This window comes from Lactuca saligna, chromosome 6 (assembly GCF_052625555.1).
Source record: "Lactuca saligna cultivar CGN05327 chromosome 6, ASM5262555v1, whole genome shotgun sequence".
In the NCBI taxonomy this organism is placed as follows: Eukaryota; Viridiplantae; Streptophyta; class Magnoliopsida; order Asterales; family Asteraceae; genus Lactuca; species Lactuca saligna.
This window is the reverse complement of record NC_136422.1, coordinates 153553578-153569136: the sequence shown is the minus strand read 5'-3', so window position 1 is coordinate 153569136 and position 15559 is coordinate 153553578. Positions and strand designations below refer to the sequence as shown.

Below are 15559 nucleotides of genomic sequence, written 5' to 3'. Positions count from 1 at the left end.
CTTTTGAAATGTGAATCTAACAATATTAATACAGAAACTTATCCTTGTTAATATAATTTATATATATATATATATATATATATATATATATATATATATATATATATATATATATATATATATATATATATAGAGAGAGAGAGAGAGAGAGAGAGAGTTATTTGGTAAGGATGATATGCATTATATATTTGAGTTTTTTTTAAGAGTGTAACAAAAGATGATGAAAATATATCAGGAAATATGTTATTGAGTTTTTTTATGAGATGGAAGGGAAGGGAATGAAAACAAAATATATGTTTTTTTCACTCTCCTACTTTTGGGAGGGTTAGGAGGGGAAGACAAAAAAATAAATAAATAAAAAATAAAAAAATAAAAAAAAGCTCATATCCCTCTGTTCCATTCCATTTCCCTGTGTGACTCAAGAACACCATTGTTCCATTTACTTTCATTTCATTCCCGTTCATCCCTTTCCTTCAATGAAAAAACTCGAGAACAAGACCTTAATGCTTATACTTTTTCAACAAACTATATGTAGTTGTTACTTTTAGAAAGATTTAAGACTTAGCTTCCAAAAAAAAAAGTCAAATATATAATAAATTTGATCGATAAACCTTAGCCCAAAAATATTCTTAGCCTAGCCCCAAATTTAAGATCATTCATAAATTAGATATTCCACTTCAAATTTTGCTTTACTTCTTTTCTTTTGTGTGTGAGTTGTTGTGCAACAAAAAAGAAAAATGCTCCTCTCATTTTCCTCTTTTTGTTTCTTTTCTTTTATTTTGATTAGTGGAGGTATCAAATTAATTTCAGATCAATTCTAATTAATAATTAATCAATTCTAATTAGTTTTATATTAATTTATTAATTATATAAATTAAAAAAACAATTATTTTAATATTTGACCTCATATAATTTATTAATCATGTAATAAATTAACAAACTAATTATCTATTTCTAAATAATATATTAACAAATCATTTTCATAATTTTCAATTAGTTTATTAATCATATAATAATATAATAAATTATATTTCTCTCCTAATACCATTTCTAACTATTTCTTATTATGAAGGCAACATAAAAAGGACTTTGCTTCCAATTACAAGTATACACCAATTTAACTATTAACTTAGACACTTTAATTTAACAATTGTATAGTTGGTTGGTTAGTCTATGTACTTGTTATGTATTGGATCCTAAGGGAAGTTGGTTGTAAGATCTTATGCGATTATGTGTTGGATCCTAAGGGAAGTTGGTTGTAAGACCGTATGCTATTATGATAGATAGCTGGAAGTTCAACATATCTTTAGGATGATGACATTGAGTTTATAGGCCCATAGATGTGTTGACTATAAACTAATGATGGTTAAAAGTTCTACAAGTCTTTGAGATGATGACTTATGCCTATAAGCCCATTTAGGTGTTGACTATGAGCCTTGTATGTATACATTATATATGTAATGTAGTATGTGGTATTTTGGGGAACTCGCTAAACTTTGGTTTATAGATGCACATTAAATGCTTTTAGATAATTCTTCTGATCGTAGGAGGGATCCAGCTTGATTGCACTATACATGCATCGCAAATGATCATGTTTCTAGATTTTTGCCGACTATGATGATTTACGTACTTATTTTTCCCATTATAGGATGTTGATACATTGATACTTGATTTGATGATGTTTTTTTTAAACAATTTATTACTTTGATCTTTTTATGAAGAAGTTTTGGAAATTTTTGATTTTTTTTTTTTTTAAATTGGTTGAAAAGTGGGACGTTATACTTATCCTAGTTTTATTTTTGTTGTATTAGACACCCTTTTAATATTCATTTTTATTATGTTTGTCGGATACAATATTGCAAATATCGGGATCCTATATGATATTGTTTTTTGCTTTGCAAAATCTTGATAGTAAGATCTAATAAGAATAATAAAATCATCCTAAAAGTAGTTTAAAACATAAAAAATAAATATTCGACGGTTAACCATTCATTTAACAATAAAAAGTTTAAAACGTGAAAATACACCTATAATACATCATTTACCAATAAACAATTTAAAATGAGTTTTGTAGGATTTATATTTGATTCACTTAGTTAGCACAAGAATCGATTATACAATTATAGTATTTCGATCATACCCAAAAACAATTATAGTATTGATCACAATCATACAACTAAGGTCACGATTTTAAGTAGGGATGAACATATGGACCGGGGAACCGGTACCGGTACCGCAACCGGAACCGGAACCCGATGGAACCGGTCGGGCCGGGAACGAGACGTTATTTTTGTGGATTTTTGGAATTGGAAACCGGTAGGAACTGGAACCGATGTAACCGGAACCGTATAATGCTATTTTTCGAGGACCGGTTCCAACATTTGAAGACACCACAAGAACCGGTAGGAACCAGTAGAATCGGAACCGGTAGAACCGCAGGGCCGGTTAGGTTCTTGATTTTAGCCGAAGCCGGTTCCCGGTTCCGGTCCGGTTCAGTCCTTTTGCTCATCCCTAATTTTAAGAACCTTCGTCGAACACATATTGGACAAATTTATATATGTGGTTTATTATATTTGCGGTTAAATTTGTAAATTTTGATCAGGGTATTATTGTATTACATTATTTTTATTTTATAAAGAAAAAATATGGATTTTAATGGTTTTTTACTGTTTTTAAACTGTTATTTTAGCGACAGATATCGACGGAATTCTATCAATAAATTAGATTTAAATTCTCTCCAAAAATTGTCCCAAAACAAAATCCATTCCTAATATGTCATAAGAATATCTATTGTTAATTTGTGACAGTCCAATTTACGTTAGAATCACATACTAATCAGAAAACTTTATTGGAAATTTGTCACAAAATCAATGGGAAATCCGTCACAAAATTACCAATGCGGTTTTTCCAACGGATTATTTTATGTTGAAATACGGGAATGAGGTTTGCGATGGATTTGGCGGATGAAAATGCCTTTGTGATTGTGTCTAGTATCGCATCGTATCGGAGATGGTATGCCAAATGGCTTTCTCCTTTCATGACCTCATCAGGGAGACAATAGCCCAATTCCCCTTGATTAAACGACAATGACTAGGCGAACACTACACTATGGCTAAACAACCCCCCCAAGCCAAATGGCAAGCTAACCAGATCACGTAGTCTTCATATCCTCCGTCAACTTGGTCCAGACATTATACTTATATTTTATAAAACTTTAACTGGCATCTGCCATTTTATGATTTTTGTTAGAAAGTTTTAACATTTTCAGTATACTAGTTTATTTGACATTTTTTATGATTTTCGATTTTTGAGTTAGAACATTATCCTTTGAATTAAAATTGATATTCTGATTGAAGGAAAATAAAACAATTGGTTTAAATTAATGGTTAGATTACGTGGTTTTGATTTTAAACATGCCAATAAAAAATTAGTTAACGATGGCATTGACTAGTCAACATATGGTGGCGAATAAGACCTTGGCCGTCTAACATGAAGCTTCCTGGTATGTGGTTGGTGTGTATGACCTTATCAACGCGTAGGAGGCATTTCTGGAACCACTCCAAGCGACGACTTCACAGTCAACATCATTATTTAATTTCTTTGATTTATAAACATGTTATACTTGATTAATATATAATAATAGTATTACGTAAATTTAACCAGGGAAAATACTATATTTTAATTAGAAATAACGAGTTTAAGAAGACAAAATATTTAATTAAAACATTATTAAAACATTGTTCTGGATATATTATGGCAACGACTTTCTAAAGAAAGTCAACTCAACTCGTCTTCTCCACTCTGCTTTTATAGACCAAATGGATCATTTGTATTTCCATTCGTATTTCATCTTTTACAGAAATGGATAGAGAACAAGAGCAAATGCAATTCTTGGGCCTCTTCGGCATCTTCAAAGAAAGCTTCAAGATCATCCACTCATGGCGAAAGATCTTCACTCAAATAACCCTAACCCTAATTCTTCCTCTAACCTTCATATTCTTGGGTCATCTCGAGATCTCCAATTCACTCTTTCAAGACATCAAACATACAGAATTCGAAAAAGACTTTACACGTCCTGGTACCAGAACATACAACAAGCTCTCCGACACACTCTCATCGGAATGGATAACTTTCTTACTCTTCCAAATCGCCTACTTCACCATCCTCCTCATCTTATCCCTCCTATCCACCGCCGCCGTCGTCTACACCATCGCCTCCATCTACACCGGCCAAGAGTTGACTTTCAAGAAAGTAATGAGCGTCGTCCCAAAAGTCTGGAAAAGACTCATGGTAACATTTTTATGCATGTTTGTAGCTTTCTTCGTTTACAACTTCATCGTGATACTGGTAATGTTCATCTCTATGGTGATCTTTTCTTATAACGTTGCGGTTGTCGTCGTGTTCGTCGTCTTGATCATTTACCTGATTGGGTTTGTGTACATGACTGTGATTTGGCAACTGGCGAGCGTGGTCTCTGTTCTTGAGAGCTCGTACGGGTTTAAAGCTATGAAGAAGAGCAACGATCTGATCAAGGGAAACCAAGGAGTTGCCATTCTTATCTTCTTTATGTTGAATATGTTCTTCATACTTGTAAAGTACTTATTTGAAATATTCGTTGTTCACGGAAGCTCGTTGAACATGGAGGCATGGAAGAAGGTTGGATTCGGTGTCTTGTGTTCCCTACTGCTTTTAACATTCTTTCTCTTCGGGCTCGTCATCAAAACGATACTTTATCTGGTTTGCAAATCGTATCATCATGAAAACATCGATAAAGGAGATCTGTCCAACCATCTTGAAAGTTATCTCGGTGATTACGAGCCTCTAAGTGGAAAAGATGTTCAGTTAGAACAATATCAAGTTTGAGTTCAGTTCAATGCACTAGTGGATAAGGATAACGGATTTTGTCTTCCACTAATGCTATTTTTTAGTAGTGATCTAGACGTATATCGTATTGTGCCTCATTTACTTTTGAAAATATGATTCACGGTTTTAATACACAAATTAATTTGAAGATAGATTTGTGTCTTCAAGAATGGATGAACCCATGATTTTTTTGGCTCCAATTGGTTAAGAAACCTTAATAGTGCCTCTCCTAGGCTCTGAAAAGAGCCTATGACAGAAAATGAGGTAAAAACTTGTCATTTGTTAAACCGATCAACACATGTGAAGTGATGGAGTTACACCATGTCTTGACGGTGAGCCATTTTAACATTATGCATTAAATAGCATTATACTTTGCCTCTTTATACAAAAGGCATTGTTGACATTTCTCATTTTTCGTCAACTTTAATACTTATTTTCAATGTTCCATTCATTTTAACTTACATTCCCAAGCATCATAGTAATGTACTTTTAAGTTTCAGTATATACCATTAGGATATGAAATCCAACATTTCAACTTAGGTGTGATTTATTTTTGGAATGGCACCAATATATTGAAGACCCAAGCTAGCTATAGATACTAGCAAAAACCAAAGTACATAGTAAGACAAAATTGGATTGAATGAACGCATTCCGATTCTTTCTAGCCTTAACGTTTTTAACAACAAACCAATTAAAAGAATAACCAACAATGTTATAAAAAAATGCAATGCTTTGGAATACTTGATGACGAAAGAGCAATGTGTTCCAATATGTAGAAAGAACCCAAATGATTGTCGAGAAAACTGAATCCAAAATCACGTGTGTACTATATGAGTAGAAGAACGATAATGAATCTTTTGAGCCATCTACACAGCAAAATCAAATTCATGAATAAAGATATCCACCCAAGCAGCCACCCGATTTCACACCTCTAGCTAACGAACACTTGAAGAATAAGTTATTAACATCTTCGGGGTCCTCTCCGCAAACTCGGCACAACAAAGAACAATATCTCTTAAATATAAATTCACCCGCGTAGGAATATGATCTAACATAACCCTCCAAATAAAGATATTAATCTTTATTGGATTCGACATATTCCACTAAGTAACACGAGCACCTATAGGAAGAAGACTAACATTAATCTGACATCTGGAAAACCGTATTGTGAAACCTCCATAGGGGTCTAGCTCCTAACCCCAATCATCTGGTGTTGACTGTAACCGGACCGAATCCAATATGGAAAGCAAATTCGAGAGTTTTAATGATTAGAATCCTCTTGTAATTGTCAAACGCTAAGAGAAACTCCAACCCTAATAAATTACCAAGTTTTTGAACAACCCCTGACGATTGCTCAAAAGCGCATACAATATATGAAAGCAGAACCACAACACAGTATTCCCACACCAAGTATCTATCTCAAACTCTATATTAGCCCTATCCTCCAAAATTATATGCATCACTAACGCTTGAATAACACCATTATCACGATAGATCGATTATTATGGACCAAATACCACTACCAGCTCAGGAACGCAAGCCCAACACAAAACCACCATCCCTATCATAAAACGCTTTAATACGTCTGTTATATAGAGAGTTGTGCTCATTAAAGAATCGCTAACTCTACTTATACAAAAATGTATAATTACACACCTTAAGACTTCCAACATCCAAGACATCATGTTGTTTAGAATTAAGAATGATGTCCCATTTCACCAAACTCATATGTCTATCTTGTGTATTTATTCCCCAAAAGAAACAACCTCTACAAGCCTCCAAACTTCGACCAACACCCCTAGGCATCTTAAAAATATACATGTAATAAATACCCAAGCTTTGCTAGACAAACCTAATCAAAGTCAAGACCACCCGTTGAGAGCATTTTGACCTTCCATGTAGACAAGTGCATCTTAACTATCATCCTCTCACACGAGTCATATTAGCTTCTACAAGAAGCACCAAATACGTAAAAGGAAAAGACGTTGCACTATAACTCATAAAGTAAGTTAAAGGTTGCATAGAAGCCAAATTACCACCAACATTTAATAACTTCGATTTAAGGAGATTAATTCTTAATGCATGCCCCTATAATGCACCCAAGGATAAGGATGAGCAGTTTGTCCCAAATCCCAATCTTGTACCGGAACCGGTACCGAACCGTACCAGATTTAAAAATATAGGATGGTATTTGATACTCCAAATACATGAAATTCGGGAATCGGTACCACCGGTACCGGTACCATTCCCGGTACCGGTACCAGTGATGTTAATTCGGTTTGGTACTCGGGATTGACTTTTGACCAAAATTGGTTTTCGGAAAATCGGGAACAGTACGGGTCGGTACTAGTTCCGTCCCACGATCATCCCTACCTAAGGATACAAATAACGTTTTGAACATAATGTTTATCCCACTTACCTACAAACAAATCTTTATCGGGATATACAAAATGAACACCATCAACTTATTCCCTATAAGCACACCACAAATGTAAACCAGTTTCAGAAGTTATCATAATGTCTATTGGAGGATCTCAAGTTTTGGAGGTTTTTGGGAAAAGTCTGAAATCATGGCTCGACTGATGGGTGTCAAATCCATCAGACAATAAATAATAGTGACTCAACCAATATGAGGGCTCTAAGCGAACCAAAATTTTGAGGCCCTTTCGCCTTTACTATACTACTCAATTGTATTGACATACAAGTTCACTCTTTATGTTTTCTTCATGGATAATTTTAATATGGTATAAAGGAGCTTTCATGTTGTAATAACCCAAATCATCAAATTCTCATGCATGGTTGAGTTAAATCCGTTAATATGCCATTTTTATGCATTAGGGGCCTAAAAAACATCAAGATCTACTATCCTAGGCTTCTGGAGTAGCTTATACTCACATGAATCAACCCAAGAGACCAAAATATATCAAAAAACCAAAACTAGCTACATCTAAGAGATGAACCAACAAGGTTGAGAAGGATCTAGGTGAGGCTGCTTATATTATGGGGATAAGAATTCTAAGAGACATGAGTAAAAGACTAATTGGACTTAGTCAAAGTACATATTTGGAAAAGGTGCTAAAACGATTTAGCATGGGAAATTCCAAGAAAGGAGAACTGTCCATCCAGAGTAATACCAAACTGAGTAAGACTCAAAGTCCGAGTATCGATGCAGAAATAGCAAAAATGAGTAGGATTCCATACGCTTCCACCGTTGGATCTATCATGTATGCTATAACATGTAATCGCGCTGACATGTCCTTTGCTTTAAGCATGGTCAATCGTTGTCAAGGAAATCCAGGTAAAGCTCACTGGATAGTAGTTAGGGCTATTCTTAAGTATCTGCGAAGGACTAAGGACTGGGTCCTAATACTTGGTGGCAAAGATACATTAAGAGTAACTAGGTATAGTGACACTAGTTTTCAAATAGATCGAGACAACTTCCGTTGTCATTCTGGATCGATGTTTACTTTAAATAGAGGAACAACTACTTGGAAAAAGTTCTAAGCAAGAGACAATGGTTGATTCTACATGTGAATCAAAGTACTTAGAGACGGGTGAAGCATCAAAGGAAGAAATTTGGTTGAAGAACTTCATCAGAGATCTTGGAGTTGTTCCAACTATTAAGGAGTCAATGTAACTTTTATGTGATAATATAGGGGCGATTGCCTTGACAAAGGAACCAAGAGATAATGGAAGATCAAGACATATTGACAGAAAGTACCATTTCATCAGACATAGATTAGAAGAAGTCCACCTCACTATGAAGAGAATTTAATCTGAATAGAATCCTACAGATCCACTTATGAAGGGTTTGAGTTGGGCTAAACACATTCAACATGCCAAAAGCATAGGTTTAAGAGATGATATTAGTTTTAGTAGTTAGATAGTTAGTTTGAAACTTGTAAAAAAGTAAATGTAATTGACTTTTGGTGATTAAATAATAAAGAATTAATTATGAGTTTGTTTACTACCTTTATCAATTGGTTATTCTTATGTTTCATTTTTGCATGTTTTAATTCCCGAATAATACGATTATTCAAATTCCACAGTCGATTATACTTTTGGAAGTAAGTAGTGAATTAAGATTGTCATGAACTGAATTATAGATTGTCTACAGAGTTTTAGACATAACAATGGTATTGGTATAATTTTCATGAGTACATTGAAATGGAGATTTACATATTGGATTAACTCACGCTCAAAGAGTTACTTCATGGAATTAATCACGAGTAATTCTGAGACAATAATGTCTTATAATCTTGAAATAGAGATATTTGAGTTGTAGTTTATAAGTCGGTTGTGCATTGATAATATGTAAACACATCAATAACTTGATGTTATAAAACTTATTGAGTCAAAATAGAGATCTCACCTTGCACATGCTCACACAATTTAGCCACCTCACCTAGGAGCAACTCTTGTAAGTCGTGCATCTCTTTGCGTAGATCTCCACTAAGTTAATTTATCACTCCCTTCACGTTGTCTTGCATTTCTTCGTTATCTGATGCCATCACACCCATTTGTTGATGTGCATTCTCAATTTTATCGCACAACGTCTCCATACCCGTCTCAATTTTGCCATGACTCTTATTTAGGGTGTCACACCCCCAAACCAAGAATGGTGGAAACGTCCGGGGGTGGAGGACTTCATGTATAGCATCATAACCACAATTGCAATAGTAATTTAAGCAAACACAACCAACATATATATAATTGAAAGTGTTACATCATTGTATGAGTTACATGTTTCCAAATCAATTACAATATGTTAACAAAACATGAAATGTTGACGCCTTAACGTCTCATCCTCAAAATGCACTTTGATATCTGTTTAGTGATTTCCTGAGAATACAAGTTGTTTGAAAAAGTGTCAACACAAAGGTTGGTGAGTTCATAAGCTTTTGTTTTCAAACTTAATAAAAGTCTTTCTTTTGTAAATGTCATGTTTGTTTCAGAAAAATCCAATATTTTCCTTAAAATTTTGTAATGTAGTCTTATAACCGAAGACCATAATGTATAAGTAACCTCTCTTACTAATAGAAAATGATATGTGTTTAATTCAACATAAACACGTTTAAATTAAATGAAATTCCCGTAAATTCTTATATTGTGAATACTTTCTGTGAGTTCATTATAACCATACTATGACCTACTTGGTCTGAAACGACGTTCTTCAGGCGTCGGAAATGTTTATGACATTTATCACCCCAGACCTGCCGGTCTAACTGTTGCATGCAGTTAAGGTGTGGGTTTTTCAAACCCAATATAGATCTATATACAACTATCACGCTCTCTGTAACATCCGAAAAATACAACCAAATTTAAATTTTTCAATTTAACCTGATTTTCATTAAAATGTTTACAAAAAGGTTTTCAATACAAATTATTAGAGTATTCCCATAATCACATTGCTACAAAATCATGAGGAGCGGTACGATCGCGCCTTCGCCTTGCCACGGTCTCCTGAAGAACTTGAAAAACATTAAACCACAACTGTAAGCCCGAAAACTTAGTGAGATACCCCCAAAATACCAACCACGCATACGCCCTTCCAGGCTGTGACCTTCCGGTCCAAACATACAAAACATACATAACATAACAGAACATAGAACAGCCATGCATATCGGGTATACTGTGTGACTGGTCCGCCGTATCTGGCATTCAGTCCATCGGATCCATCCTTCAGGTCTATTCATGTCCTTCGAGTCTACAGTGGGGTTGGTCCGCCCGCAGCGGGCCTTCAACCCACCTGGTCCACTCTCCGAGTCTACAGTGTGACTGGTCCGCCCGCATCGGGCCTTCAATCGGCCTGATCCACTCTCCGAGCCTCGGCACGTCTGGTCCGCCCTCGTGGGGCCTACAGCCTATCCGGACCGCTTGTTGGGCCTTCGGAACAACCGGTCCGCCCAGGGTATCTTGGTCTACATCACAAAGCAGGACCCGCCTCAACCCATCTTCAGTCCAAACAACCATGTGCACAAAACATACATTCATATAACAGTCATAGTCAACAAGCCGAGCAAGCAGATCACATAGCATATCATTACCCTAACCGGGTTACCAACCTAACCGGTCACTAGCATAGCATCACTCTATATATCGGGAAACTGACCTTAACAAGGTCTCCTAGTATGTACCATCCTAGCTACCAGGATGCAGACACATCAAACAATAACATAATAACCATAACCGAATCTCAATACAATAAAGGGCCGGCCTTGGTACCTTAGACCCTGTTGATATAGTGAGGATAACTCACCTCGAAATTGTCGGCTGAAAAGATAAGATCCCGCTGCTCCGAACTCTGACACGAACTCCTCCACTGAACATCAAAACATACAACTCAATAAATACCCTTAATTACCAAAATACCCCTGGAAAACAACTGGTCAACCTTGGACAAGTCAAAGTCAACCCCTAACTGACCCTACTCGCCGAGTCAACCCGATGACTCGCCGAGTCCATATGCTCAGAACATCCTTCAATCAGCGACCCAACTCGCCGAGTCACCCCAAGACTCGTCGAGTCCAACAACTCTGAGTCCACTCGCACCCAACTCACCGAGTCATCCCTTGACTCACCGATTCCTCGACTCGACCAGAAATATTGGGACTTCCTCGACAAGACTCGCCGAGTCCAAGGCTATCTTCAACCTACTCGCCGAGTTGTTCTTCCAACTCGTCGAGTTCCAGGCCATCTTCAAGCAACTCGTCGAGTCCACCCATGTGACTCGTCGAGTACCACCAGTCTGAATCCATACAGAAGCATCTCAGGCCATGCAATTGATCCAAAACATAGATCCAACCTCCTACAATCCATCCATCACGTAAAGTGGCGAACTTTACGTGAATATAACGAGATCTAAGCCATATTCACCTTAAAACCAAGGTTTGGGACATGGTAGCTTTATTAACAACACAAGAACAGGGGCTTTAATGCTCTTAAGATCTTCCCCACTCCAGATATGAGGTAGCAACCTCAGATCCATACCCCAAACATCAAGATGTCACACAACCAAGCACCCCACGCAACCCCAAAATGAGAAACTAGGAAGATACAGCCCAAGAACGAAGGTATTACCTCCAAAAGATGCCTCAATAGCAACCAAACTCGAATCCAAGCAAAGCCCTTTGATCCAAGCCACTTCTCCTTCAAGATTTCTTCAACCAATACCTCTCCAAGCTCTAATTTGCTCCACAAATGAACTCTCCACGAATTTAGGGTTTCTGGAACTCAAGGGGGGAATAAGGGAGGCTGTGGAGGGGTATAATGCTCTTTATATAGGGCTCAACCCCGAAAATTAGGATTTTCTCCATACAGCACCTACTCGCCGAGTCCATCTTTGGACTCGCCGAGTAGGCCACTTGATACGCGACCATAGTCGCGACCTGACTCGCCGAGTCTATCCATGGACTCGCCGAGTCACCCTCTAAAACTTACACTTTTAGCCCTTCAACTCTACTCTTGCGATTCCGGGATGTTACACTCTCCCTCCAGGAGACTCTGGTTACAATACAAGACTTAATGGTAAGTGTGAAGCGAATGTCTCACAAAGTCTTTAACAAATTTACGTGTAATGTAATGAAAATCCCTTATTGTATAAATGTACACTTTTTGTATGAGTATGTTATGTAATGTATCATAAACCATATCTATTATAGTTTATCAAAGCAAGGGTAGTAATGGTAACGTACGTAAACTATATTCAACGTAGTTCATTCAATTGTTTGAGTAAAATGGGTGTACTTTGATTATAACAATCGTGTTATCCTTTATATTTCATATGAATATCTATATCAAATCCATTTATTAACTGATGCATGTTCATATACCAAGATAAAATATCATTCATTTGTAATAACATACATTCACATAAGATATATACCTTGCTCAACATGTTACACGGTGATAATAATATGTTAGTATTTTTCTGTTACTAACAGCTTCGATCACTGTTATTAGAAAATTTATAAAAACTTCATAAAAGATCCAAATCAGAATCTGTAAATTCTGGGAGTTTGGTTAATGAGTCTAGTTTGTTCATAACATTTTCCACGATTTTAGTGACCTCCAACTTAGGTGAAAACGTCCATAAACACAGACTGGTCCGGTTTGGTTCTTGAAATGATAGCCAGTATTGAAAAAATCACCATAAATTGTAGAAACATCTTATGGAGATGTGCAAGTAGCCATTTTAAAGCTAAGAACTTGAAATACTTGCAACTTGTACACTTTTGAAAACAAAAATGTTTTAGTTGACCAAAATAGTCTGTGAATGGAGTCCAACTTTTCTGATGTAAGCTGTTAGAAATATTTAGTTGTGTTCTTGATGATTTAACTTGTATTCCCCCCCTTAAAACATAAGAAAATATGAAAATGTAGGGGTATGAACTCACCTTGAGTGATTTCAGTGGATGGATGATGGAGAAATGTAGTATTCCACTCAAGAACACTAAGAAGATGCCTTGAAGGTTTGAAGATCTAACATTAATGTGATGGAATTTGTGTAAGAAATCTATGATTTGGAGTAAGAGGAAGTGAAATAATTCTATGGAGGATGAATATACTTACCAAAAAGTGGTAAAAAATTTAGAAGAAGGCCCTTTAATCTCGAAATCTTGGTGAGATGATTGAGAGAGAAAAGTGTTTAATTTTTGGTGAAATGAAAGCAAGTGAGTGAGAATGAGGAGAGAGGATGAATGTGTAGCTCTAAAAATGTGGGAATAACTTGTGAGAGAGGTAAAAAGGACAAGGAAGTGACAAGGTATGGTGGGGAGGAGTGTGGGTTAGTCATGGAGTGGGTATGGTGGTTGCTTGTGTCATAATATAAAGAAAAATCAACACTCAACCTTTGTACTTCACCCACTCTTCTTGGATAAGGTTTTATCCCCAAAAACATGATTAATAATTAATTAGGGGGCCTTATATGTTAAAATAAAGTTTTGGGTGAAAATCCCGCGTTAAAACGATGAAAAACGAAGCTAAAATGAAGTCGTAGTCGAAAACCGGCAAAAACTTAGTTTTTCAGCGAGGCCTCTCGGTCTTGGCCAAGGTTCGGTCCTCCTGAGGCTAGGCGCGAAAGCGAAATGAAGCGAAAGCAGCAAGAAGCGAAGCACAGGTTCGGTCCAAAAGGGAAGATTGAGCGAAGGTTAAATGGAGCGAAAGCAGCCTGAAGCGAAGCGGAGGTTCTGTCCCGAGAGGACCTTCGGGTTCGGTCTTGTGCGAGGTTCGGGCCCGAGAGGACTTTCGGTTCAACAGCTTGGTGTTCGGTCCTATTGGTTTCCGTTTAGCAGCTTTGGTTCGGTCCTCTTGGTTTCGATCCCTAAGAGGACCTTCAGCCCTAAGAGGCTTCGACCCTATATAGAGGGTTTCGGGTCTGTTAGGGTATTTTACCCGTTCTAACTACGTTTTAAGCGATTTTTGACCCGGTTAAGGGTCGGAATGACCCGAATGACTTCAAAAAGTTAGGGGAACCATTGAGAGAGATTTGGGAGAGATTTCAAATAGAAAGAGATAGAGTGAAAACGATTGAGAGAGGTTTCGTTTGTGACCTTTTTGAGTGTCCGGCTTCGCAATGCAAGGTCTGTAAACCCCATTAAGTCATGTTTTAGGGTCTTACACACTCCCGATGAATGTGCATTAGTGTTTTATCGCTTTGGTTCATTGTTTATCGCATTTAAGGCTTAAGAAAAATTCAATCACACGGATTTTTCAAATGATGTTTTCTTATTAAAATAATGGATTGTTTAATAAATACACAACGTAAACCCTAATACGCAAGGGCTAATTGAGTCGTCCGGTTTGACTTGTTGACTTTGTTTGACTTTGACTTGACTCGAAATTGACTATTGTCACATAGGGATTCCCATATATCCTTAGACTTACCTCGTCCATGGCGTACACCTTGACGAGTCTCCTCTCGTCCTCGATTTTATTCGTTTGCCATAACACCAACATTGCCATTAACATTCTTCTCCATCTCACCCACAATACCTTCTTTACTTGATTCACTCTGATACCACTTCTCACGAACTTAACTCCTTAAGCTCACCGTTCGACACTTAGTCCTCAAACTAAGTCAGCCTAACTTAAACCACCACACAAAATCAAGGAAAGGAAGAAAGAAACTCACACTTGAAAGCTCTTTATTGCTCTAGATAATTGAAACTCAATTACAAGATGAAGAGAAATGAAATGGAAGAACCTTATATATACATGAAACAAGAAGCTACTAGTAACTAAAGAACATTTTTAAGGAGATAACTTAAACTTAACTATAAGGTACCGATACAACATATATGATATCATGTTTTGTTATCGGTGATGATCATTTTGTGAATTTTTGTTGACAAATTCTATCAATTTTGATATTAATAATATTGATTTAAATAATTAAATATGTGTCACATCTTTCAATTTTTTTAGTACGGTAGTTTATTTGACATTTTCGTTATTTTCCTTATACAAATTTTATTTTATTTGTGGTTTATAAAAGATCCCTTAAAATCCAGATGATAATCAAAAGAAAAAGAAACAATTGGTTTCATATTTCAAGTATGTAGATTTGGTTTTTGAACGTGGGAATGAATGTTAATGTTGGCATTGACTAGTCAACGTATAGTGGGAGAAAGACTTTAGATTTCGGAAGTCTAACGTGAAGCTTCCTTTGCGTCGTTGGCGTGTACGTCCCGGCCCT

The 15559-nt window shown here is 36.4% G+C and overlaps 1 protein-coding gene across 1 annotated transcript; it reads left to right on the top strand.

Annotated features, from left to right (window-relative positions):
- The first annotated feature begins 3818 nt into the window (after positions 1-3818).
- Positions 3819-5015, top strand: LOC145000704 (uncharacterized). Its single transcript, XM_078959969.1, has one exon. It carries the CDS (start codon positions 3862-3864, stop codon positions 4861-4863), a length of 1002 nt encoding a protein of 333 aa, XP_078816095.1. The 5' UTR covers positions 3819-3861; the 3' UTR covers positions 4864-5015.
- Positions 5016-15559: the final 10544 nt, after the last annotated feature.